At 44.8% G+C, this 26,691-nt stretch overlaps 2 protein-coding genes across 8 annotated transcripts; both read right to left on the minus strand.

Annotated features, from left to right (window-relative positions):
- Nucleotides 1-518: 518 nt before the first annotated feature.
- LOC135248941 (ras-related protein Rab-3D-like) lies at nt 519-17,906 on the minus strand. 3 transcript variants are annotated; one of them, XM_064324031.1, is made up of 6 exons: nt 17,759-17,906; nt 17,607-17,658; nt 12,154-12,396; nt 3,855-3,973; nt 3,509-3,633; nt 519-3,011 (listed from the first exon to the last, which is right to left on the minus strand). In XM_064324031.1, the coding sequence occupies exons 3-6, from the start codon at nt 12,394-12,396 to the stop codon at nt 2,824-2,826; spliced, it is 675 nt and encodes a 224-aa protein (XP_064180101.1). In that variant the 5' UTR covers nt 17,607-17,658; nt 17,759-17,906; the 3' UTR covers nt 519-2,823. The 3 variants fall into 3 exon arrangements, with proteins under 3 accessions (XP_064180101.1, XP_064180100.1, XP_064180099.1); XM_064324030.1 differs by lacking the exon at nt 17,759-17,906 and having other exon boundaries at nt 17,607-17,669; XM_064324029.1 differs by lacking the exon at nt 17,759-17,906 and having other exon boundaries at nt 17,469-17,629.
- A 2,736-nt stretch (nt 17,907-20,642) lies between these two features.
- Nucleotides 20,643-26,672, minus strand: pld6 (phospholipase D family, member 6). Of its 5 annotated transcripts, none has more exons than XM_064324025.1 (4): nt 26,227-26,672; nt 24,674-24,873; nt 24,047-24,294; nt 20,643-21,144 (listed from the first exon to the last, which is right to left on the minus strand). In XM_064324025.1, the coding sequence occupies exons 2-4, from the start codon at nt 24,871-24,873 to the stop codon at nt 20,864-20,866; spliced, it is 729 nt and encodes a 242-aa protein (XP_064180095.1). In that variant the 5' UTR covers nt 26,227-26,672; the 3' UTR covers nt 20,643-20,863. The 5 variants fall into 5 exon arrangements, with proteins under 5 accessions (XP_064180095.1, XP_064180094.1, XP_064180098.1 ...); XM_064324024.1 differs by having other exon boundaries at nt 26,325-26,671; XM_064324028.1 differs by having other exon boundaries at nt 24,047-24,276; nt 26,325-26,669.
- Nucleotides 26,673-26,691: the final 19 nt, after the last annotated feature.

The raw sequence follows: 26,691 nt of genomic DNA on the forward strand, positions 1-26,691 counted from the left end.
CCCACATCTCCCACTGGCTTTGCTTTCAGCCACGAAAATACAGAAAGCAAAGCCGCACAAAGCAGAATCGTAAGATGCAGCATGTGTTCCCTCTTACCTTTAAGAAATGGCTAATCAACACTTATGGTCAACCTAAATTACGAAAACGCACCTAAACATTGCAAAGTCTCCAGTGTGTTAACATCTAAGCCTTTACTGGTCGTTTCCCTCGACTGCTTGATTAGGTGAAGCCAATGTGCTTATTGGAAACCACACTGCTGCACGAAGTGTAAACTGTCCCGTTCAACTGATCCAGCTGTTCCTGAATGAGCAAAACAACGATATTGCAACGAACACAACGCACTAGGACTCTGTGTTGCTGAGCAGAAATGTTAAAATATAGAACAGTACAGAGCAACACCCAAAGGTTTGCTGGCACCATGCACAAGATACGTTGTGACACACGATGCACACAGATACAGTTTGCTGACAGCAGCCATACACACAGTTTGGCTCACACGCATGCACACACATACACACAGGTTTGGCTGTGCACACACGCATGCACACACATACACACAGGTTTGGCTGTGCACACATGCATGCACACACATACACACAGGTTTGGCTGTGCACACACGCATGCACACAGATACAGGTTTGGTGGTGCACACATGCATGCACACACAGATACAGGTTTGGTGGCGCACACACGCATGCACACAGATACAGGTTTGGTGGTGCACACCTGCATGCACACACACAGGTTTGGTGGTGCGCACACGCATGCACACACGCACACATACAGGTTTGGCAGTGCACACACGTGCATGCACACACATACAGGTTTGGCTCTTTCAGTTTAACTCAAAAGACCGTATTACTAAAAGAAATAACCACATGGCTTGTGTCTTTTAGTAACCTTTAATTTCATTTCTGCCTCAATGTGAATTATGTTCCTGTCCAGAGGCTTGAACGGTTTCACGTCAACAGTTAACCTTGTTGTCTGGGGGTTCAGAAAATATGAGACTAACTACATCAAAATACCACTCTCCTGAAAACCTAAAAGAATTCAGGAAATAACACAACGTAAAACTTGGTCAGTCATGATAAAACCACCCACTAGTAGAGAATTTTGGCATAAACATTTCTGTTGGTGCTATCACTGCAAAGCAGCAAAGTCAGCTCTGTCCAGCTGCCAACATTCAGAGGATTACTAGGGTGACCATTGTCCAGCATCTGTGTAAGAGATGGGGTTGGCAGAGAGGGGGAAAAGTGTGGGGCAATACAGAAATTTTGTTGTACTTCATTAAGCATGAAAAATGTCAGGGGAATTCTAAAAAGCACTAGATTCAGGGCTTAAGTTAGACAAAAAAAACCCCAACAGAAACAGACAGTCAAAACCAGGACATTGCTTTGTGCAATAATACTCAGCCTCCACTAGGAGGAAGCACTGCACTCTAAAGCAAACTATACTTTTTTATTAAACTGTAAGGCTACACCTCCCTGGCACAATATCCATCGCTACATTCAAACATTTATGGAGTATGAATATTAATAATCCAAACAGACATCACCTGTAAAAAAAATAAAATAAAATAAAATATTTATATAAATGTCAGCACACAACATTGCTGACAGTCCTCTGGGACCTTAATTTAATTTACTAGCAAAAAAAAAACATGACCCTCCAAAAAAGCCATATAATGTGCACAAGGTCTCACAGGCACACCTCAAAGGCTCCATAAAGCCCCGTCTCTCCAAACACTCAGAAACCCGCTGGATCCTGCTTCTCAATGCTTTTCCAGTAAAACGACTCATTTGCGAGGCAAATCGGGTGAGTCACAGGAGCTTGGCGGGACCTTCACAGCGCGGAAGCAGGTCAAACTGGCACTTCTTACGCAGACGCCGTGCGACCTGACAGAGTGCTGACGACCGCAGCTCGGCTCCACCAAAGCCCGCCGGTAGAGGCAGGCCGCTTTTCTTCTGGTACCTGCACCCGTGCAGTTTTTTCGGGAAACGGCACGACATTCTGTCTCGCGAGGCGGTCGGTCAACGTAAATTCACACCCACAAACACGGAGAGTCGTTCTCTCAGAGAAACGGGTTTTTAAGGGAGCCTCCCACAGGCACTTAAACGCACAGTGAGGGTCAGAGCGAGCTCGGGCGGACCGCTCTCGTGCACTTGTGAGACGGTTTAAACGCGGAGAGAAGGACGTGCGGCGGGTGTTGGGTATATTATTATCTCTTGAAAAGAAAAACACGATAGTAGTGCAAGAGTGCTGAAACAGTGTTTACGACTAAGTCTTCTGGTTTTGCTACTTGCTTTGCGGACACTAAGCAGCCTGTGGTCATGGTGACAGAGGCAGAATAACACGGCTCCAGGGGTAGTGGAAACCCAGATGGGTGGGGAGCATTCACAGTGTTTGCCGTTTCCCCCTTCAGTTATTTCAAACAGGTGGCATGGTGTTAAATAAAAATGGGGGTGGGGGGGGGTGGGCAGACTCTCAAAGCTGATGAACTTGTATATGGGGGGCAGGGGGACTTGGAAGGGAAATTGTGGTACATTTTAGAAAGCATTACAGGCAAGATAGCGGAGTGCATTTCACTCGAGTTTCAGGCAACAACACGGTTATTCGAGGAGCTGTATGAAGCGGATGAAGAGGCTTGGGGGGGGAAGAGTCACTCAATGTTTTGGCATCAGAGGGAGTACATCCAGGGGGTGGGGGATGGTGGGGGGGGGACTGTCAGGGGGGGCCAAATGAGGGCGTTGGGTTAGTGTGTCATCGCAGGTTACTGTGTTCTGGGGTTATTTCATGTCGCATTCAGTGGGGCGGAGCTTAGGTTAGCAGGAGCAGCCACCCTGGCTCTCAGGGGGCGTGTCTTGCAGGGTAGGAGCCCGGTGATTGGCTAGGGGGCTGGGCTCCCCATCCATACTCTCGTTCATCTTCTCGCAGATGACGTCTACCAGACGCTCAAACACTTGCTTCACATTAATGTTGTCTTTGGCACTGGCCTCAAAGAACTGGAAACCTGCAGGGAGGGAGGGAGGAAGGGACAGAGGGAGAAAGATGGAAAGATAGAAAGAATAAATGAGAGAAATTAATTATGAACAACTATAAAACTTCGAATGCCTTGAATTTGCTTTGGCAACGTAAGTGTGTGGTTGTTATACCAAAAAAAGCCAATTTGAATGTGAATGAGAGAGAGTGTGTGTGCGCGTGTGTGTGCGTATGCGTGCTTATATGTGCATGTCTGTATGAGTGCGTGGATGTGTGTGTATGTATCTGCGTGTCTGTGCGTGTGTGTGTGCATGCGTGCTTATATGTGCATGTCTGTATGTGTGCGTGTCTGCGTATGCGTGCTGGTATGTGCGTGTGTATGTGCGTGTACGCGTGTGTGCGTGTATGTGTAAGCGTGGTTGTATGTGCGTGCGTGTATGTGTATGCGTGGTTGTAGGTGCGTGTGTATATGTGCGTGCAGGTGTGTGTGCGTGTGCTCTGCAGGTCAGCCAGTAGGCATAAGCTCACCTAACTCATCTGCCAGCCGCTGGCCCTCTTCAGTGGGGACGAGCCGGTCATCCTCCAGATCACACTTATTCGCCACCAGGATCACCTGCGCGTTGTCCCAGGAGTACGTCTTTATCTGTGTCGCCCTGCGGTGGGGGGAGAGGGGTGTGAGAGGCAGAGAGACAGGAACGGAGGGAGAGAAGGACAGAGGAATAGAGGAATAAAGATGGGTAGGGCACGTGAAGATTAGAGGACTGAGAGAGATGGTGCACAGAGGGAGATAAGGGTAAAGGAGAGAGTGGTAGGAGACAGAGAGAGAGGGAGAGGCAGAGGACAGACACAGGGGCAGGAGACTCTCCAAACTCACCAGTCCTGCACAGCATTGAATGAGTCCTGGTTGGTGATGTCATACATGAGCAGGAAGCCCATGGCTCCTCTGTAGTAGGCTGTGGTGATGGTCCTGTAGCGCTCCTGCCCAGCTGTGTCCTGTGGTCGACATACACACAACAACCCAGCATTACAGCAACCCAACATTACAACAACCCAACATTACACCAACCCAGCATTACAGAAACTCATTATAGCAACCCAGAAATCCTGCTACCCAACATTACGGCAAGCCAACATTATGCCAGCCTGGCATTACAACAACCCAACATTCAGGGTTCATGCAGGTTTCATCAAATTAATTGTAAGACTTTTAAAGATCTTTTAAATGCCACATGAAATGAGATTTAAGACCCATTTTACTACACAAAATACAAGTGAAAAATCAGTATTACTGAAGGTCCTAAAATTACCAAATGGACAGTACAAGTAAAAAGACACCAATTACTAGCATTTTGAACAAATGATTAATGTTAGAAGTAGTTTCAACACATCACATATGTTGCGACAGTGTAGAATGAACTTAACATCTGCGAGTCACACACAATGAGTCCTAACAATGGAAGAGACAAATTCACAGTTAAAAACATCACCCAAACTGTGAAAAAATAAATAAATAATCTAAAATAATATTTATGACCAGATCCCAGAGGTGCAGTTTTTCGTGCCCCCATGTTGCACAAACTGGAGCCAGATACTGCACAGTAAAAAAAAAACCTTATATGGTCCTGAAAAGCAGGCAGGCTCCAGGTCGTTCACTAAGTGTGCGAGATACTGCTGATCTCAAGTGACTCAGCAGCGAAGCCAACTGTCCCCAGTTCGTCCACAAAACATTAAAATACTGTCCAAATGACACAACAGGCTAACAAAATGCCATGTAGGGAGCCATTAGAAAGAAGAAAAAAAGAAAAAAACTGGAGTATTTTGACTGTATTGGTACCGTTGCCATACACTGAAACGGGTGGCAGGAAGGCCTGCGCTGGAGCCAACCGCACTGGCGTCGTGAGCAACGTCTCTCAACACGACCTGGAAGTGAGCTGCAAAAACAAAGCCTGTTTTTACTAGTCTAAGATTTTTCGCACCGAGGAGATCACAGACACGGCCATTAGCGGTACGCGTTTTTGTACCGGCAACGGATGCCGACGGCACGGTCCTTTCTTTGAGCCGTCCCAAAACTCACAGTACGTACGGTGAAAGTGCACACTCTCAGCTTTTATTTAAGGGTATTTTTATACACATGTACACTCTAGTGTTTCTTTCTGTTTCTTTTGCGCCTCTACATCATGAAACCTATGCACTTGTACGTCGCTCTGGATAAGAGCGTCTGCTAAATGCCTATAATGTAATGTAATGTAATGTAGAAATGACACCCCTTTTATTATACACAGACACCCCATTTCAGGCCACCGCAATATTTCGGACATATTAATGCTATGTAAATTAAATTAGCGGTGCTTAGTACTTTTTTTTTCGCATATCCATTGCATGCGATGACTGCTTGAAAGCTGTGACCCACAGACATCACAGGTGCTTCTCTGCTGATGCTCTGCCAGGCCCGTACTGCAGCCATCTTCAGCTCCTGCTTGTTTTAGAGGCTAGTTGCCTTATTTCTCAGCCTCATAATGGCTTCCTAGACTTCCTCAATGCTAATAACAGACTCCAAAGGAAAACAAAAGCCTAGAATCAAGACTACATACTGAAAGCTCTCTTATATCCACACTAAGAAATCAATTGAACACATCTGACTTATCATAAACACCTGTGAAGCCATTTGTCCCAAGCATTATGATGACCTGAAATGGGGGGCTATGTATAAAAAGAACTGTAATTTCCACATGGTGAAACCAAAACGTATAAAAATATCCTTTGATAAAAGCTCAGATTCTGTAACCACAGCTGAATTAATTCTAAATCTAAAATCGTGGAGAGTACACAGCCAAAACAAGAAAACAAATATGCCTCCATCACAAACATTATGGAGCTCACTGTTTAAATACAACTGCCAGCACAGTACACACCACAGTACACCTGCACAGTCATTTGTGTGAAAGAGAGCTTTATTCTGTGTCACAGATCTCCAAATCATTAATCTGCCCAATCATGTGACTCAAAAACAGGCAGAGACGGATACTGTCCAAAAATAAATGAGACTACAAAAAAGGACCCGATTATAATCTGAGGCAATCAGCGAGTGAATCCAAGTGGCATGGTAACCAGCTCATCTTGTTACCTGGTAACCGGGCTTAAGTCCCAATTTACGCATGAGGTTTTGACATCACTTTGGGGGTGTTGCCCAGGTAACAGAGGGTCACTCGAGCCGCTGCTTGTTCCGGCCGTGCATGCGTTCATCGTGGTCAGAGTGGTCGTGGGAGATACGGCTTTAGAGACAAAAGGAGACGCGTCTGCCCATCAATTAGCACGATGACGCCATCTTCCCTCGTCTGGGGCCCACAGGACAGAGGGACAGGCCCCACGTTCTTCCGTTTCAGTTTCACGATCAACGTCATCACCATTGATCGTTTTCTGATTGCATACCGTAGCTCAAGCTTCATTTAAACATGTGAGCTAAGCACCTTTGTGGTAACCAACAACCTATATACAAAGTTTCATGGACCAGACCCCATATACACTATATGACCAAAGGTATCTGGACACCCCTTGGTCTATGGCTGTTTTTCATGGTTTGGACTAGGCCCCTTTGTTCCAGTGAAGGCAAATCTTAATGTGACAACATACAATCACATTCCAGACAATCCTGTGTTTCCCCAACAGTTTGGGGAAGGCCCTTTCCTTTTTCAACATGACAATGCCCCTGGCCACACAGTGAGGTCCATATACAAATGTTTTTGTCGAGAATGGCGTGGAAAAACGTGACTGGCCTGCACAGAGCCCTGACCTCAACTACATTCAACAGTTCTGGGATCAACTGGCGAGCCAGGCCTAATCACCCCATCAGTGCTCAACCTCACTAATGCTCTTTTAGCTGAATGGAAGCAAATCCCTATAGCAATGCTCCAACATCAAGTACAAAACCTTCTCAGAAGAGTGGAGGTTGTCATAGCAGCAAAGGGTGGACTAACTCCATATTAATGCCCATAATTTTAGATGAGATGTTGGATGTCAGCTGTCCACATACTTTTGGCCATGTAGTACATATACAAAGCAGAACTACGGACACTGCAGGTAAAAACAAGCTACAGCATTTCTACAACAGCAGTTTATCACTCATTTGACAACTGCGCTGAACTGAGGGCCAAAATATTCCCCCAGCCTGACTCAACTGGTCATAATGCCAGGAAAAAATGCAGGACAACATTTCAGAACAACCATCAATAAACTACTCCAGTTTAAATCACTTATCAGGCAATACTACACTCCTATAATCTACATATGGATGGCCCCTGTCCCAAATGCAAAACTCACAGAGGCCCACTACTGTACATTATGGGAATACAACTACATCAAACAGTTAAGGAAAACTACAGGCACAGAGATAACTGGTCACCTCAAAGTATCAGTACCATACGTGGCAGGGGTGGGCCACAAAAAAAAAAAAAAATGCGCTTGTCTTAGTCTACATGGTCCTGTGACACAGTATGAATAGTGCAGAAAACAATGCTGGGATCAGCACCTGTGCCGTTGCCATGCCTACAAAAGTGTGATTCCCACTCCTCCCCCTCCCCTCTTAAATAAACAAAAACACGAACTCATGTGTCACTGCCCAGATGACATTCAGCCATTCTCTTTTGCTCGCTGGCTCGCTCTGTATTCCTCCCTCCCTCCCTCCCTCTCTATCTCTCTATCTCTCCCTCCTTCCCTCCTGAGGTCCCCTCACCTCTTTGGTAGATTTGTTTGTACGACACCCTGCACCTGTGGCCAGTGGAGGAGCAGTCCTCCACATCAGCCTGCCTCTGGTTTCCTTTTGCAACAGTTAAACCCGCCATACTATGAACCTTTGTGCATGCCACGTACAGTGATTTGTTATTCACATTCTGGAAATTTCCCAGCTCTGGGGAACCAAAAGTCAAGAGCGTCCCTGGACCCTCCTGCCACTCAACCGCTGCCAGTGATACCTGTAAGGGGGGGCTCAAAGGGACCAGGTGAGGCGCCTTCCAGCCCATCTGGGACTTTCAGTGGTAAAGCCCACTGGACACTGACCAAAAAACTGCTCCAACAGCCTTCTACAGCACACGTCTGTTTGTTGAGCCAAGTGCTAAACTGACCTCCAGCCCCCAGCACCCCCCAGTAGTCTGATGAGCCACCTTACATACCCCTGCCCGTGCAATGTGCAGAGCCGCTCAGTCTAGCATTGCTAATGGCAACAGTGGGTTGGGGAAAAGGGGCTCCTCCCACACCCAGGGCCCAGGCCCGCAGCTCTAGAGACTTTGGGGAGTTTTCAAGCACATGCCAGTGAAGCATAATGGCACCAGTATCCAACGCCGCCTAAGCTCATGACGAACCAGTGGTGATCAAGCCGCAATCCTTCGCCCATCCTAAGTAACAGGCCACCTCTCGTACAGAAAACACAGGGCTGCTTGAAGAAGGAATGCTGCCACCTAACCAGCCTTCCTGCATAGTCCCTTAGGCAGAGATAACCTGACCAAAAGAAGTCCACCAACTTGCTCTGAATACTCCTAAGAAGATCCTTGGGGGGGTGGGGGGGTGGGGTTGGTGATACCATTAACTCATGCCACAAGGCTGATGCCAACAAGTTGTTAATGATCAACACTTGTCCATGCCATGACGCTTTCCATGGGATCCACCTCCACTTTGACGACTACACCTGGTCGCGTTGATGTGTGTCTGAGAGTGAGGGTGGTTTTCACACCTGGGATTTATATTTTGGGACAAACATATTCGACTCAACGTAAGCACAAAGTTTATTTAATTTAATTTAGGCCAAGCTAAATGAAGTCCTGGGGGAAGCCTGAGCCTCAGGTGATTACCCTCTGAACACACACAGGTACCCAGTCTGAACCTGACTGCACTCCACCCAAACCTCACCCCATATGACCTGCCTACCTGCAATTCTAGCGCTGCCAACTTCCAGGAAATATTCATATCAGACGCCGCAGAATCTCGCAACTTCATGACACAGTGGATTTATCTTTTTGAGGGAGTTCCTGCTCAGGCCAAAAACCACTTAATTGCGCAACCATTTTTAAAAAATGTCTTTCTACAGTCTCTTTATGCCTATGATCTATATAATCTTTCTCCACAAGATCTTCCAGACCGTGTCCAAAACTCTTCTGATTCGCCTGCTCTGCCTTCTGTTGCGACAGCCATTTTGTTCAGAGCGCCATTTGAACACATCTGGTCGGTCGAGCCGACGTTCGGGGCACAAACAAGACGGCGAGGACGCATCAGCCAGCGTGCGCTGGGCAGGTGCGTCTCCGGGTGGACTGAAACATGAGCCGAACGGAGAGAGCCTCTCTCTCCGTCGCGCACATTCACTTACGCGGGACGAGTGAAAGCGCAGGGTCCCCGCGGCTCCATTAAACGGCAGAGCGGCGAATCAAGCGGTCGATCTCGCAGCCCCCCCCCGGCGCCTCGGAGAAGACTAGCGCGGCCGACTCCCGGGCGTGGGTCGAGCGCTCTCTCTCAACCGCTAGAAACAACCGGCGGTGCCATCGCCTGCAAGCACGCTCCGCACACCGACCGAGGTCAGAGAGGAGGAAAAACTCAAGCCGGTCTATTAGCATTACATTACAGGCATTTAGCAGACCCTCTTATCCAGAGCGACTTACACAACTTTTTTACATAGCATTTTACATTGTATCCATTTATACAGCTGGATATATACTGAAGCAATGCAGGTTAAGTACCTTGCTCAAGGGTACAACGGCAGTGTCCTATCCGGGAATCGAACCTGCGACCTTTCGGTTACAAGTCCAGTTCCTTACCCACTGTGCTACACTCCGTCCAATAAGGCACCAGTGACAGTCATGAACAAACCTCTAAATTCCTTGTTGGATTTAAAGACAGGAAGTCTCAACTGATTACTTACAACCTATGTTGTGTTTCCACGAGGCTTCACGAAACAGAGGCGTGGTCTGTAATTCCATACCATACCCTTTTATCAGATCTGTACCAGAACCAGACCCAGATGTGTTTAGGTTGACTGTATTTAAAAAAAATTTTTTGTTTCACTGAGTAAAACCAGCCTGCAGGTCTGTTCCCAGTCCTGACTCTAAGCAACATTAACGACCTGAGAAATAACACAACGTCAGACCGCATCAACAGCCTCAGCACGGTGGAGACTGTACGGGTGGGGGGTTTTTTCCACATTCAGTGAGGTGTAGCTATTTATGCAGCCATTACAGTAGCCTACTGCACATCCAGACAAGCCTGCTTGCGCAAACCACACACCCGTTCTCTCTCGCTAGCTGACACAACAGTGTTTGCGAAAGGAGAGCTTTAGCGCTTTAGGTTTTCATAACGACCTGTTCCCCGCTTGCTAAGGTGTTTATGTCAGCAACACCCTCGCCACTACAATTCAAATGGCAGTAAAATGAAGCAGCAAACCGGGTCTCTGTGTTGGCAGGGGCCCGGGCTTGGCTCAGCTTGCTCCTGCCAGGGAGGAACTGCAGATGTTTGACAGTCAGCAGCATCAATGGAAGCACACACTGACACACATCCTGGATGACCTCAGGCAGGCAAATACCTGGCCCAGGAGCCCAGCGGTGCCTCCGCCCAAACGCCCCTGCGTCATGTTTGCACTTCTGCCTGGGCTTCACCCATTCTCTCCACAGGAGCCACGCACTAATTCCTCACTTCAAACACAGGGAGCCAGATTAAGCGCTATGGCAACCAACGCATGTACACACACACACACACACACACACACACACACACACACACACAGACGGGTACACTCCCGTGTGCGAAGCAAGGGATACACTGCAAATGCTTTTCTTCATGCGAGGCCATCAGAGCTCCCTGTCTAAAACTACAGTCAAGCACTACATTTCCCTTGATGGAGCTTTTTCATTGAGCCACGAGAGGTGGACACCAAAGCCGCTGACAGGCGGTGGAACTCTAATCCAGCTCAGCCGAAATCTTCCAGGACTGGCCACAGTCACCAGCATGGGCAGCAGCCACGGGCCTGATGGGGAGAGCTAAGGGTCAGCGCTTAACGGGAAAGGGTTTTTACAGAGGCCAGTCTGCCCAGCACAGAGCTGATCATTAACAGCTGCCAGTCTGTCAGAAATCTCCCTCAGAGGCCCAGGCTGGTCCCACGCCCTCTGTGTACACCAAGACAGGCACAGTGGACCCGCCTCTCTGGGATTACACCAGACACCAGAGCGGAAAACACGTCTAACAGAGCCAACCATTCTGCTGAGGGAGAACAGGACAACTGTCAGGACAACCTTCTCTCTAGTGCGGCTGATTGGGGGGTCAACATTAACCCTTTAAGGTGGAAGACCACAAAAACCTATGTGCTTAGAATGCTCTTAACTGAACATTCTAATGCTGAGGTCACAATCACTGCTGGTAACAGAAAGCAATGGAGTTCTAGAACACAGACTTTGAGTTTTGAAAAAACTTTCCAAAAAACCACTCTTCAAAGGGTTCATTCGATTTTGCAGACAGCATAAGACAGATTGGTGTATCCGACCTAAAATGTCCCCCACCAGCATATTTCTGCAAACATTTTGAACAAATGTAACAGTAGTCCATTGATCTGAGGCTGAAAAATAGATTAAAATATATAGGGTCAGAATAATGTATCATATTCAAAACTTTTTTTGGGTGCAGTTTTACTTCATCCATCCAAAATAGCTCCTAAACTGACCAGCAGCCATGAAAAGGTATGCCAATGCTCAGCTTCAGAAGTACTTTTTTTTTTGTTTGCAGCATAATGTGCTGTTCCTTCATATACCTCAATGGGCTAGTAACGTCTCCTGGTGCCTCAATACAAAATTACGGCACACATAAAACACCGCGAGCACACTGTGGAACCTGGCTTTCCCTAGCCACCACAGCAGTATTTTAGGGCACAAGCACTCCCCCATTACTGGGAAAAGAGACCTGTAAACATGGGTCTGCATTCACTCACAATAACCCTACAATGTCCAATCACCGAGAGTGCACTTTCTCCCACGGTCTCCAATTGACGGCTGAATCATGAGGGAAAGCAGCGTCAAACCAATCAGCCCCAGAACTTAACGCGGCGGCAGGTGCGTCATGTACCGTGACTCCCCAGCTCCCAGAGGCCACCCTCATTCCCCTGCCTGCTGTGGCCCCCCCTCCCCTCTCCCCCCACCGGCTGAACTCACCCAGATCTGCAGCTTGACCCGCTTGTCGTTGCGGTAGACGGTCTTGACCTTGAAGTCGATGCCCACGGTGCTGACGAAGGCGGAGGTGAAGGAGTCGTCGGCGTAGCGGAACAGGAAGCTGGTCTTGCCCACGCTGCTGTTCCCGATGATCAGCAGCTTGAACATGTAGTCGAAGTTCTGGTCCGCCGCGTCCTTCTGGGCCTGCTGCTGCTGCTGCTGCCGGGAGTCATTTGCGGAGGCCATCTGCAGGAGAGAACAGCGACGGTCCAGATGGGGTATAACCACAAAACAACCGTTTTTTTTCCCACGGCGCGCAGGACTGCCTGCCGCCGTGGGCTATGCGTGGCAAATTGTGGTCACTCACTCATGAACGACCTGAGAGGGACGTTTGGTAGGACGCATGCGCAGGTGGTGCTTTGTTTAGTATGACGCATGCGCACGTGCATCTCCCAAAATCATCGCTTCGAACGGCACGAGATTTTTAAGCACAGTTTTATCGCCTAACATTGCTTTAGCTAACCCTAACATGTTAGCTTTTCGCCTACTTTCGTTAACCTAGTTAGTGTGTACCACTGATACAGATGTATGGACACACAGAGGACAACAAATAACATTACAGAGGTGAGGACATGCCATAGGTAGCTAGCTATATAGTTAGCCAAGTTTTACTCATGACACTTTGTACAGGTGCACCATGGGTCTGGATGGTTTCGTGCTTGTTTTTTTCTCTTTTTTTACCGTTAATTGAGGGCAGGGTGTCCCTGATGCCCTGATACAGAGCTATGGAGGCCGACCTGACCCTTGAGACCCAGGTAAGGACAAACACAGGTATTATCCAATCGATGCAGTGGTTTAGCCCATCAGACAGAAATGCTGCTGACAATTTGCTGCCTTGAGGAAATCTTTGGCTCTTTGAGTGTGAACCACTGCAGCTCAGATGCTGCAGGGTGTTTAAGTCTCTGCCCTTCATTGACCACCTACCCCTCAAACACACGCCCCCGTCACCCTGCCCCCCCCCCCCCCCCCCCACCCACCCACCCACCCTGAATACTGCTGATAAATCAGAGGAGCTCAGGACCACTCTCCCCTGATTACGACTGTCTCCTTGGAAACCAGCCCAGCACAAAGCATCCAGACCTGTTAAAAGCCAGCCAGCACACACTCAGCACAGATCACTGCTGGAGACAAAGATATTACACAACTGGAAAAGCAGGCAGCAGACGTTACCCAGCAAACAAAGCAAGATGTGTGCTCAGCTGGATACCTACTGTCCGCCACACTTTATTAAGAGATTTACAGCTTGGAGAACATAGAGGATCTTTCTCATTATCTCAAGAGTGAGATGTAATGAGTCATCTGTAGGTACGGGAACATCTGTTTTTTATTTCAAGAAAGGCTTGACAGAAATGGCGTAAGGCCATAATTTCTCCAGCGCATTAATGCACCTGAAGCCTATTTAAGAGTAATCTAAGTAGGAAAAGCTCAGTGTGAACACAGCGAAAGGCCCGTATTTCTCCCTGTAATGACAGGTGCAGCAGCATTTTAAGCAGGGACATATTGTACTTGATGGGCATACCAATTGCAGACATTCTCCAGCAACCCATTTTCTCTTTTTCCCTCACCAGGTTTTTTATGTGGGAGACATGTTGGGGTACAGACCGAATCACACACAGATCACTTGAAAAGTTTTATGCTGTCAGATACCCTTCTAACGGAAACACAAGCTCCCCGAACCAGAAGGTTTGGTTGTGCTTGGAAGGAAGGAATGGTTTCATCTCCATCTTAACATTCTAAAAGCATGTTGTCATACTCTGTTTTAGTAGCAAATTCTGCAGTTGCTTGGTTTATTCAGGAGAAGTATTTTCTCTTCCTACAAATAAAAGTATAAACCTGCAGACGCTCCACAGAGGACAAATTTTTTATGATCAAAGCAGATAAATCAATTTGACACAACTGACCACTCAAACGATGAAGCAGGGACGTGCGTCTGCGCTATTATTGCTACAGAAGCAAGAGGGCTTGTGTCAATCACTGGCTCAGAGGCTACATTTATCACGCTAATTATTCCAGTAACAACACTGCAATGCAGGGGAAAATTCAGGGAATGTTACCGCTAGGAACAAATGATGAATCTACCGTTGAATGTTGAAGACCTACGGCGGATGAAATTTACACTAGTGTTAATTTTTTTAAGTGTTAAGTGTTTTTTACAAGTTATTCAAGTTCAGGATGAATATTTTGTGTGCAGCAAAGAAAAAAAAAATTATACATGCCCTTTATCCTTAAAGCAAGTATAGGACCTGACCTTCCAACTGAATTCAGCTGATACTAGGGAACATTCTTAATTACCAATCACATTGTTTGTCATGTTTGCAAAAAATTAGTCAACCTTTCATGTCCATTTACATAGCTTGTTGTTTGTATTATGTTGCGAGTGTAAGATACCCATGTTGGGGGATTTGCTACATCTGAAAACTGAAACACTGCCTTGTGTACTCTTTCGGAACTATTTCATTTTGTACGGACACATGCCGTCCATACATCCACCAACTGCAGACAGCCATTTGACATGGTTCACTGCATACAAAGTGAATGGCATGAAAATTCATTGATATTAAGTAATTAAGTAGCCGTACTAAGCTGATATAGCAACTGAATAACGGTCTTTGTAACCTGGGTGCGCTGCTGTTGAATCCGCACAGAGTGACTGAGGCCAGTTTATTCCCCCTCAATCGTATTCTAAGCGTAGCAACTTAAATAAACGTCGTGAGAACAGATGGCTTTGATACACACCGAATTTATGAAGTCTGAAATGATTGAGGCAAACAGGACAGTGTCGATAAAGGAAAGGACTGCACACAAATGTGCGTCTTGCCAATAAACCATTTCTCTGCCAACAGTGGCAAGAACAAAATACTCCCAACATAGACTGACTGAAGACCATACCCAATGGATGGTGTGATGATGCAACTGTTAACTAGCCCTTCATCAGCCACATATGCAGCCTGTTTGATTAGCCACATGACTCAATATTTTGAAACCTACATTAAAAAAGGAAGGAAAGTGTTTAAAAAATAAATCAACTTTCATGTATTCATGACTGTGGATAAGGGTGACAAATTGGTAGATGTGCTTGACATGACAGAAATTAACATAAGCTACATACGCAATCTGCACATGTACACCCCTACAAAACTCACAGCAAGCTAACCAATAAATACCACAGATATCCGGAAATGACATCATAATCCCTAAGAGGCTGATGCATGCAATGACCCCTCCCTTCCCCCTTTTAAATTGCCACAGGATCCTCCAGTGAACAAATGTAAATACCAGAAAAATCTGAGATCAGTTTAGAACAATATGGCACACAAGTTCAAACAATACAATTTGTTTACTGTGAAAAATGACGCATTACTCACTGCAACCTGACATAAAATAAATAATGTAATCCTCTCATGATGGGGGTTGAATTTCTGAAACTGAAGTGCACACACAGACACACACACACACACTGAAATCATAGATGGCTTTTGCAATTAGTCACATCCTTGTTATACAGTTTTGTATCTCCCAAAGGGTCAACCCCGCAACATATGACTTTCATAAAGCTTAAATGCAAAAGCAAACATTGAGAAAACAGTTGTAAACATTCTACTAATAGGTTTGTCTGTTAGGTACATTATTCTAAACATTCAAAAGGGAGAGAGGGATACTTGGTTCTACTCATGAGGGCTGAAAACTATTTTACAAAATATATTTTCTTCTGTAAGAAAGAAGTACATTTTGTTTCATTATAAAAACCACAGCTCACTTAGAAAAACGCACAAGGTATGCAAGTGAGAAATGCAAGGAAAGTGTTAAGTAAGTACAAGCATGTAGTACAATGTAGTCCTACACACTTTAACCTTGTTTAACATTGTTGACCCTTATTGAGCACTTAAATATGAGAGCTGAAATTGTCTCCACTACAGACGTTTTACGGCAATTATCATGCATACGCTTCATCTTGGATGGCACCAGAGGAACAACAGATTTATTTGGCCTTATTGTGTTCCATTAGAACCCCAAACCAAGCAGCCGTGTCGAGACAATGTGACTCATTTGTATTTACATATTTTATTGAAGGCTATGTTTGACGTCCTTTCTTATTCAAAAGGATTTATCTCTGCTTCTGTCCAAAATAAGGTGCCTTAGAGATGGATGAAAAATACATTAACATATTCAGTCTTAGGGGTGGATCTGGCAACAAAATGGTGCCACCCAACAATGTACTGTATGTCTTTCAAACAGGATATGACACACCTCAAAGCCTCACAGATAAATGCCAAATTAATTAGACAGGTTCTTGGCACACGTCCCTGCTATTAACTGGAGCGTTTAAATAAACTCTTTCAAAGTGGACTGTCATTTTAACCTCTGGTCCCATGTAAATAATTTAAAGGCGTCTCTGATCTTTTTCCATTGAACAGGCTGGTCACTAATGCGGGTTCATAAATTAATGAATTCCTCGCTAGTCGTAGGCTATAGTTTCGCTGAGCAAGCCGTTTCCATTCCCAACAAATTTGACTTCGGGGCAATTACATAGACAGCCACCAATTAAGTCTCATAAGCACTTATGTTCTACAAACAAACAACAATTAGTAGAATAACAAACTCCACTATTAAATCTTCTTTCTTATCAAGAGCATAGGCTATCGCAACGATTTTCACCAGGGAGTACCAGAGTAGCAAAAGTATGCCTATTTTTCAGTCAACGCGCAAAGCATTAAAATAGATATTAATATCAAAAAGCTAAATGGCAAATTAATTAAAGAAAACATGAAAAAGTTAATTGTAATGCAAGGTCTACTTATTCACGAAATTACTTAAAGACCCTTGAAGATTTTTTGATGAAAGAAAATACTGTTCATTAGAATAAAACTGAATAAATTCTACAATATAATGCCAAAGTTATTAACCACGGGAGCAACCTATCTGCTTGATAGGCTATCTAGTGCGTCTTCCTGACATCCTCAGTCACGAAATATTGCTAGCTACCAGACTACCAACCACATATCGACTGGTATAGCTAGAATACCTGACAAAATAAAGTTATAAAAGTCTAGACGCATTTATATAAACGAATCCGTTCTGAAACTGTTGATCCTTAGTCTATGTTTTCCCGACTTTTGTCTCACGCATTCATCCCATGGCTACCATATGGTCGCTTCCACCACGAAATAATGTTTATTATTCGCTCATAGGAAGCCCAATAGAAAAGTCATTTACAATCACATACTCGTAAAGATAGAATACGAAACAAATCAACCCACCTTGGTTGGGGAATCCTTCTTTAGCCTAGTGGTTTAATTCAAGTTGTACGCTCGTGTTCGAAACTGATATATAAAAGGGTGTACTTCCAGGCGTATGAATCCTCTTTTCCTTATCCACTCCCACCCTCACACGCTTACCGCTGAATGCTGCGCTCCCGGATCTCGTACTAATGCTGCTCCGTCTGCTGTACTGAAATACGGAAGTGTGTCAAAAAAATTTATCTGCGTCTGAGAGGAAACACTACCCTATCCAATCGCTTTCAGCAAAGTTAAACAGTAACACTGTATACCTGTAGATTTACATGGTCATGCAGAAGACACAAAGCATCGTGCTCGGTTGTTGCAATGAAATCAATAATTTTTTTTTTTACTTTCTTCAAATTTAACTGTCCGTTACATTGACATGGCCGTTAACAGTTTGTTTTCAGTTGACAAATTAAGCTGTCCCCTCATGAAGAATATTCTCCCACCTGACTACCCTTTTCTATTTATAGTCAGGTTTCAACTAGATATCTTCATTTCAAAAACAGTCCCCACCCTTTTCCCCCGAAAAAAATTGCCAAATAAGCTATAGTTCAAGAGGGAGATGTGTATAGTCTAGAAATTGGTCGTTAAGCTTTGCCAGTACAATGACAATGACGCACCAACTTGCCTGTAAATTTACACAGGATAGGATCTGGGCTCTGTAGTGAGCTGTTAGCCCTTGCTGAGGGGAAACAGGAAACTGTAAACCAGGAAAAACAGAATCACAAAGTAGGATAACTGAGCAAGGACAGTGCATGTGAAAAATTATTGTGTCATTGGTGATTTACATGATTTACAGCAGCATTCCCTTGTCATTAATTTTCAGAAATGCACTGAAGGTTTATCATCCAGAACGGGAAGAATACAACAGAATTAACTTAAAAATTAATTCTCCATGCACATAAATGCAATATCTCAAACCCACCCTTTCCCTTTCTCTGTGCATACGGTGGAACAATAGGCTTACACATACTGTATACTGCATACTACTTGACCTATTCTACCCACCTATCCTTGCGTAGTCATTTTGTGAGATCACAGCGCTGAACACCTGTCTACAAGTCACCATCAAATTATACAGACACGGGGACAAATTACAGTCTGACATGGCAGCCATAAAAGCCTGAGGTTATAAGTAATCCATCATAACTCTTATGTATATGCAGTACAATCCAACGTCACGTCACTGGAACATACAGTAACACGTGCTCAACGCAGGCCATGACTAACTCAAACAGCAGTTTTGTGGTGCAGTGAACATGGTGTATTATGATGAGAACTGACAGAGGCAGCTTTCATTTCACTAAAAGCAGGCCTTCCACCAGGGCCGGCGTCGCGGCTGCTGGTCAGCAATGCGACATTGCACATGTAGCACAGTCATTATCTTGAAGCCATGGAAAGACAGGAAATTAGGAACGTGCACAGTGCACACATAAACAGCCACTTAAAATGCGTGACCACATAAACTAAATTAGGAGCGAGCCGAGGAGCACCGGGTTTCGGCTTTGGTCAAGACGCATTCACGACCAAATTGTGGTCACCCTATAGCTCGCCAATTCACTATCTCGCATCTCATCCTCGAATCCAAGTTTCTGACACACTGGCTTCATCGCGCCCCTGCAGCGAAAGATCGCAGGTGAACGCCGCCCGATCTCTACCGAGAATCTTCACTCGGCTGCTTCAGCTGGCAGAGGGAGGAGCTGGGTGGCCGGCCGTAGAGAGCTTGCGCAACGTCAGAGGTCTGGCTCCCGTCATACGCTGCTTTCATTAATCAAGTTTCTACTTGATAAAAGTGCAGCTCCAGGCACTGAAAATGAGGCTTGCCAGACTGCAGCACTGATACGACTGTACGGTTTTCAGAGGAGCAAGCCTTTACAGCTCCCTAAACACAATGCAGCAGGCAGCTTCTTCTGTGACTCACCTGCAACGCACTCTCAGGCTTTGAGGCTAAAGTAATTTCTTTCATTGTTTTAATTATCGGGTTAGAAAAAGGGTCTAAATACAGCACATTTTCTAATTATGGACATAGGATACTAAGGTAATGTTCATATTTATGCCCACTGGACAGAATTAGGTAAATGTATTGTACAAGGGGCCCTGCATTTTCGACAACCAGATTTAGAAGACTGAACCGTGGCTGAATAGCTACTCGTATTGAAACGTAAGAAGGTAATTAACTGTGATTAAATGGCGATTACTTATAGAGGCCAATCCTAATGAGTTTTGTGCAATCCAACAAAGTATTGCACTAACAGAAAGCATCTGACTGTAGAACTCTCACAATGAAAGAAGCAACATAAACACCCTGCAGCAAAAATTCACCTACTGTACTGTACGTGTATATGGACATTACATGGTACAAACATTTCCTTTTAAAGTTTACTTTTAAACAATTTGGAATCTTTATGGTGTCTGTTCACACAAAAAAATATTCCAATATGCCTACAGACTAATTTCTTTTTTCACCTTAAAACTAATAAAAAGTACAAAGTAACCAGCTGACAAAACATGGCCACACAAATAGATCAAACTATTAAGCTGCCATTATGGATATCGTGGAATTAAACCGACAAATGTTTAAGTGAGCAGCCTTCATTGGATTAATGAGCAAATGTGTGCTACTACTATTTGTTATCCTAAATGAGATTGTACAGGTCTTGCAAAGGGTTTAATACCCCTTTAGATCTGCTTGGGAGAATGCTTTTCTTATCTTCATTAGCTATAACAATTTATTTGTGATTAATAAAGAAATTACCTTGTTCCTAGTCTGTAATTTTGGATCCTGCTGTATTGATTATGCTATTAAGATTGTGTGTCTGTCAGGCAAATCTCATATTTATAAGTCTACAGTGACTCATTGTAAACTTAAATTATTTTGTGTTGAACTAAAATCATTTGGTTGTTCCCTCAGCAAAATTAAAAACAAGAAACCAATTAAAACATACCAAGTACTGGAAAACATTCTAAACACAATTATGAGCAGAGAATCTTTATAGTGAATTATATCCCTGGTAAAATGATGTATCCTCTGGGTAACTGTTTTATTATTTTATTTGTTAATGTCATATCATCCTACATTAATGTATTTGTCTGTGTTAAATTGGTTTTCCTTTATAGTAATGGCTACAATTTTATGTCCTGTATTAATCCTTATTATTGCAAAACTGATATTTGTTATACATATTTGTATTGATTGTCTTTAATAAAAAAAGGCATGCACAGGGATATTTCACAGACTGCATAATAGGGGACTGCATCATAAGTTTAGTGTAGTGGCCTCTTGCTGCGGGAGGACCAAACTACAGGGTATAAAATCCAATAGATGAAATCACCATAGTCGTACGACGCGCAGCATGAGAGTATACGGATGATTAAACAGAGGGAGCGGTCTCTCTGGGGAGCGCCAGTGTGTCAGAGGGTGGAGTGGCCCTGGGGTAGTGTCGGGCCGGGTCATTGGCATCCCACAGCTGCTGGAACTCCCCGATGAAAGGAAGAACCAGGTCCGGCTCCTCGGTCACCAGGATGTTCTCCTTGTTGCTCTGGATGGCCGTCAGCGTCCAGTTGAGCGAGCCTGTGATCAGACGCCGCCCGTCCACCACCGCAAACTTGTGGTGCATGTGGACCGCCCCCATCTCGTGCCTCACACAGATCCCTGGGACAGCCAAGGAGACACGATGTGGGTGTGGTCAGCCCCCAGCAACCACATGGGAACAGAAAACAGTGGTACACACAGCCATAGAATTTATGTTCTTAAAGATTAGGACGGGACTGTGTGTACGCAATTGGGCAGCGACATTGTGGCTAGAAGCAGCTATGGAGGAGGGGGAGGGAAGGTACTGCAGAGGTACAAAAACAAAAGCATAAATAAGGCTGGTGGATTTTTATCATTAAATACACTTGTCCCTGTAATAGTTTCAGCTGAGTTGTGTTCAATACACAGAGACAGTTAAGACTTGTTTATCTGAACTTCAATTAGGCTTAAGAGTAAATGAAGCATTATTTGAAGTGCTCGGTAAAGGGCTGATTACCATGCTCCCAGAGATCCATTATTATTATTTCATATTCAGAATTCAAATTAGCACAAATGGGTATCATCCCAAATTGACCAACTAATAATTTAAAATTAAATGTGTTCACCTCAACTTGTCAAGAGACGACACCCAAAAATTTTTTGTCAAATACCACCAGCCTTAAATAAAACAGAAAGACACACATCAGTTATTAAGGTATTTTTAAGTTATAAATCTGGCAGGCATACAGTTATTTATAAATGTGGTAAATCTCTTCCTTTCTTACTCTCACGCCACCTCTTCCTGCTCCTCAGGATCCAACCTTTCTCTCTTTCAGAGCGCTCTTCTCCTCCATCTATCTTGCCCTCCCCCCATCTGTCACTTCTCAGCCCCCACCCACCCACCCGCAGATTAAATTACTGCCTTGTATGCCGTCCAGCTGCCCATTAGTGCTGATGATGTAACTTTGATTAGGAAGCGAGCAGTGGCGAGACAAACTCATTCAGCATCTCTCCTTTCCCCTCCTCCTGCGCTCGTTCACACAACTGACTTTTCCTCTCCGTTTCCCACACATTCTTTTTAATCCCAGAAAAGGTGAACACGCACTTTTCTAGAATAGTGCCCAAACCTTTTTTTTTTTTAGCCATACTGGTTTATGCCAGCAGGCCATTATGCCGAGACCATAAATCTTGCTCTGGAAATATAATCCATATAATCTATCATTCACCGGGGATCACATGTTTTGACAGCTTCCATCTCCTGCAGATTAGTGTGTGATCTTACTTGAAGGGCCTTCTAAAACACTTCAATAGCGACAATCCAGTGGTATACAGTAGAGACAGTCATAAGGGGAGTAGGTCAAAAGACATCTCCAGAGTGGAGAGAGCGTAGCTCACAAAACAGAGAAGAAAGTGATGCATGCATTTATCAATACGCAGAGCTTTATATTGATTTTCTGAACTTCTAAGGCTAACTGATAGGGGACATGCTTAGTGCAAAAACCCAGTGTCTGCCAACTGCCCCGCCCACCCAGCGTGTAACTGCAGCAGGGGATGCGACATTTGCTGCGTCTGTTTTTCATGTCTGTAAAAACCCTAACGCTCTGAGAAGGGCCTCACAAAAGAATCCCCCTTCAAAATACTTTGGCTGTTTGCTACCTACAAAAAGTGGCTTTACTCCAGTTGTCTAGCTAATGGTGTGGTACCACTGTCACAGCACCAGGCAAGGCTAACTGCTTAGAATAATTATGGGACACATTAACTAGAAACCAATATCTTGGGTCATTGACTGTTTTAAATGGAATTACCCTTCACACTTGCACAATCACTGCTTAGCCATATACTAAGAAGCTCCAAAAATACTATACCCAACTCTATAAGTGGCTCCAAGAAAGGCAGACACATAGGTGCGGCTTTCCCTGATATGTGAAAGTGGTTATAGAGACACCACCGTACCTGTACTGTACCTGCGTCCCCCTGAAGGTTTGCACACGCATCACGATTTTAGCCCTGATTCAGCTCTTTCAGTATCTGAAGAACCTTTTGAATGCTGTACGGTGTCAGGCTTTACAAGCTACGTGGGACCTTCTGCAGCCATAGAAAAAGATCCGTTCATCAGTGTAATGCGCAAACAAGAATAAGCTGTTTTCCCGTAGCTGCTTCCTGAAGGGAAACGCAGCCAGAAGCAATGGGACTGCACGCGAAGCTACAAGGCAGCTAGCTAATGCTAACACACGCTGGAGAGGCATGGGATAGACGGGTGCACTGTGCTGATAGTGTGAGGGTTCAGCTACTGTAACGCGTCCGCAGGCAGCCACCACGAAAATCATAAACGGAATAAATGCTGTCGTGCCTCGAGAGCGGTCACGTACATAACTCTAAGCAGGTCCTCATTTATCCAGAAGGGGGTGTGGTGCAGGCTTTCATTCAAAGCAGTACACACCTGTTCCACTAATCAGGGTTAAGACTCTAGTGGTTGACATAGAATCAGGGGTACTGCTTGATGAACAAGCTGCCCCACCGCCTTTCTGAATTGAGACCTGTCTAATGGAATCAGCACTGACCTGCAGGTGGTGCCAAATGGTCCGGAAATCACTTCCTACTGAGGTGGCAACACACACACACTGCATGCAGCTACTAAAGCCAGTGCAATGAGTCAGCCCTGACTCCACAGACTTTTGAGTAGCTCATTCAAAAGGAATCTGACAAGCCTCTCATTAGGGCTGAAACCTTTTTCTCCTGAGTTAAGAGTGCACCTGGACTGAGAACCTGACACCGAGTGATTCACCTTCCCAATGCAAAAGAAAATAGCATGCTGACGTATACCTGAAGTTTACTATTTTCTACTTCAGAATACTTGAAGTATAATTATCGTTTAGATTAAGCATGCTTAATATACTATTTTTTTTCCAGCATTATGACTTCAACTGTGTAGCTCGCCATTTAATGATTAACCTGTTTCAGTGACTGTGAGATATGCTGCTCCTTGGCACAGCGGCTGTCGGGAGAAGGAAGGAACGGCGGCGGCGGCGGCGGAGGAGAGCACCTGCACTGCGGAGGGCGCCGATCTGCGAGCCGGTGATGCGCATGTAGTCCCTGTCGGTGAGCACGCGCACGGCCACGCCCCGGCCCTGCAGCAGCAGCACGGCGCGGCCCAGCTCCTGGCTGGAGAAGGCGAACACGCACAGGTCCAGCGACGCCGCGGCCGACAGGAGGTGCCGCAGGAGCCGCGTGAAGGAGGTCTCCAGGCCGTGCGGCAGCGGGCAGGGGCAGGGGCTGCCAAACAGACAAGCACTTAACCCAACCCGGGACAGGGAAGGCGACGTCACCACAGAACAGGTGGACGATGGCATTCGATTCAGTTCGAAAGAACTTTATCAAATCGCCTCAGGGCAATTTAAACAGAGCAATGGGTGTAACTGAGCACGTGCGGATACATAATAATTACAGACATACACGTGCCCATCAGCACCAATCCCTCCACAACAATTAACCCATGCATGGAAAGCTGCTCAAACAAAGAACGCACGAGAGGAGAGCCAGGCATAAATAAAATGACAAAAAGACCATCAACTGAACTGGTGTCTGACTTAAGAAACTGCTAAATTAACAGAAGTTCACAAAATAGCTTTAAAAAAAAAAAAGAAGAAGAATTTTAAGTATTACGGATTACCTGTTGATTCTGGGATCAGGTGTGTAGAGGTGCTCCACGCAGGTGATGGCGGTGGGGAAGAACAGCACCTCCTTCAGCGGACCCTGGCGGCCGCGTCGCCACCGCCGTAGACGGCGGCGCAGCCAGCCCAGCCACTCCACGCTGAGCGTGACGGCCAGGGCGCCAAGGCCGACCACCTTCACCGTGCGCCGCAGCGACATCTGCCAGGCCGACAACGCGCCAGAAACCACAGAGGAAGAGAGCGAGGATCGAGAGGAGAGCCAGACCATACAGAAAAACGGGAAACAATACATTTTGGGAGGGGGTGCTGTTTAAAAAGCCCTGATCTCTCAAATATAGTGTATATCTGAGGGAAATGCAAATTAAAATGTGTGTTTTACATGCTTTTACAAGCTTTAGATTCAATTGTTTGTTGAATACCCTGGCAAAACTGAGGAATTCACTGAGATTTTAAATTTCTGAACATTGCATGACATCCTTACAGCTCCCTATAATGTTCAGTAATAGTGGTAATACTTGTAATGAGATGCAGTCATAACAATTTTATTATTCATGTCAACAATGTGGTTTCATACAGACAAAATGTAAAATGAATATGTCGATGTTGCCATGCTTTTTCTTTTGAAATTAACAGTGTACCCTTCCTTCCAAATCCAGTGACTCACAGCGGCAAATTATCTTTTGATTAATGGTACATTTTAGCTTTCAGTTAACTACACAAGCCTTGGCAATATGCAGATATAATGGATTTCCCAGTCCATTTATCTAACCTTGCTCTTCTAATTAACATCCAAAAATGCACCTGTTCCAGAATAGGCACAAATTAATCAAATTAATCTAACCATTTTAATAATGCTTAATTACAGAACGGTAACCAATTTATTTAGTTTCAACCTAACGTACCTGAACGACGACTTTTCACGAATGAAAACAGGGTGACACTTTCCTGTGTACGAGTTTATATTTAACAGAACAATTTTAAAAATCCATAGGTGAGTGAATTGCTGATTTCCAGCTTTTCTAAAGGGTCTGGTTGGGATGGCTATATCATTTTTTTAAAGGCTAGCTGCCAATGAAAATTATAAATAGCAGGTAACTAGCTAACGTAGAGACTCGCTGGTTAGCTATAAGCCTAGCTACGCTCATTTAAAGCAGTCTACATGGACCTTAAACTAAGGCCTTTGCACAATCAATCGGACCTGGCGTGTAAATATCGTTATTCAGTTGTGAATGGCTGCAAGTAAGCTTGCAAGTAACATATCTAACTATTTATAGTGGCAGCTCAGCTAATTTTTTAGATTTAGATTAATTTGTTTGCCCCCATCAAATTACAAAATAGGATTTAGGTAGCACAAGCTAGGTTAATAGACTAATTTTATAGGAGCCCAATTATGATCTTGACTTTCTAGTTTGAAAATTATAGTTCCGCTCTGGAACTTTAGCTAACTCATTGAAATCGTTCTCAATCGTGGTCGACCCTTAACTTGCTGTTAAGGCCTGTTCGTGGACGGACAACACCATTGTGTGCTCTGACATTTTCTTCATGGACTCACGGTACTTTATGTTTTTCCTAGATGTCCTTAAAACTCTGTAATTAAAAATAAAAAAGTCATCTGCGTGCGCTATACTAATTAACATAAAAATGTTTTACTTGCGCAGAGCCAACCCGTTGTCGAACTAAACAATTATTCCAGCGCCGAATCTAGGGTCGCCCGCGTGCCACGCTATATAGCGTCTGCCTTTAGCTTCCAGTAGGTGGCTGTAGATGTGCCGGTCATTGTGGAGGCCTGAATCATTCGTACGTCGACATATGTTTGTCCACATATAACTAAAACCTGATCAGAAGGTGTCTTCTTGTGGAATAAATGCCAAATTGAATATCATTTATTTGACTTTCGTGTCATATAAATTCTGTCCGTGTCTTTTGCAAGGAAAATAAGCAAAACGCTGAATCAAAACAAATTCCGTACAGTTACAACAACGTTAAGCATTGTTTTTCAATGTTGTGATGTAGTTAA

The sequence above is a fragment of the Anguilla rostrata genome, chromosome 2 (genome assembly GCF_018555375.3).
Source record: "Anguilla rostrata isolate EN2019 chromosome 2, ASM1855537v3, whole genome shotgun sequence".
NCBI lineage: Eukaryota > Metazoa > Chordata > Actinopteri > Anguilliformes > Anguillidae > Anguilla > Anguilla rostrata.

Bases quoted from the DNA above. Each gene is read 5' to 3' on its own strand.
- LOC135248941 (XM_064324031.1), bottom strand. From the start codon at position 12,396: ATGGCCTCCGCAAATGACTCCCGGCAGCAGCAGCAGCAGCAGGCCCAG. The intron at 3,974-12,153 runs GTGAGTTCAGCC...TGTCGACCACAG, and splicing joins GGGTCAAGCTGCAGATCTGG to GACACAGCTGGGCAGGAGCG. The intron at 3,634-3,854 runs GTGAGTTTGGAG...CCCCCACCGCAG, and splicing joins TTCAATGCTGTGCAGGACTG to GGCGACACAGATAAAGACGT.
- pld6 (XM_064324025.1), bottom strand. From the start codon at position 24,873: ATGTCGCTGCGGCGCACGGTGAAGGTGGTCGGCCTTGGCGCCCTGGCC. The intron at 24,295-24,673 runs GTAATCCGTAAT...GGTTGGGTTAAG, and splicing joins CCTGATCCCAGAATCAACAG to TGCTTGTCTGTTTGGCAGCC. The intron at 21,145-24,046 runs GTGCTCTCCTCC...TGGCTGTCCCAG, and splicing joins CGGCGCCCTCCGCAGTGCAG to GGATCTGTGTGAGGCACGAG.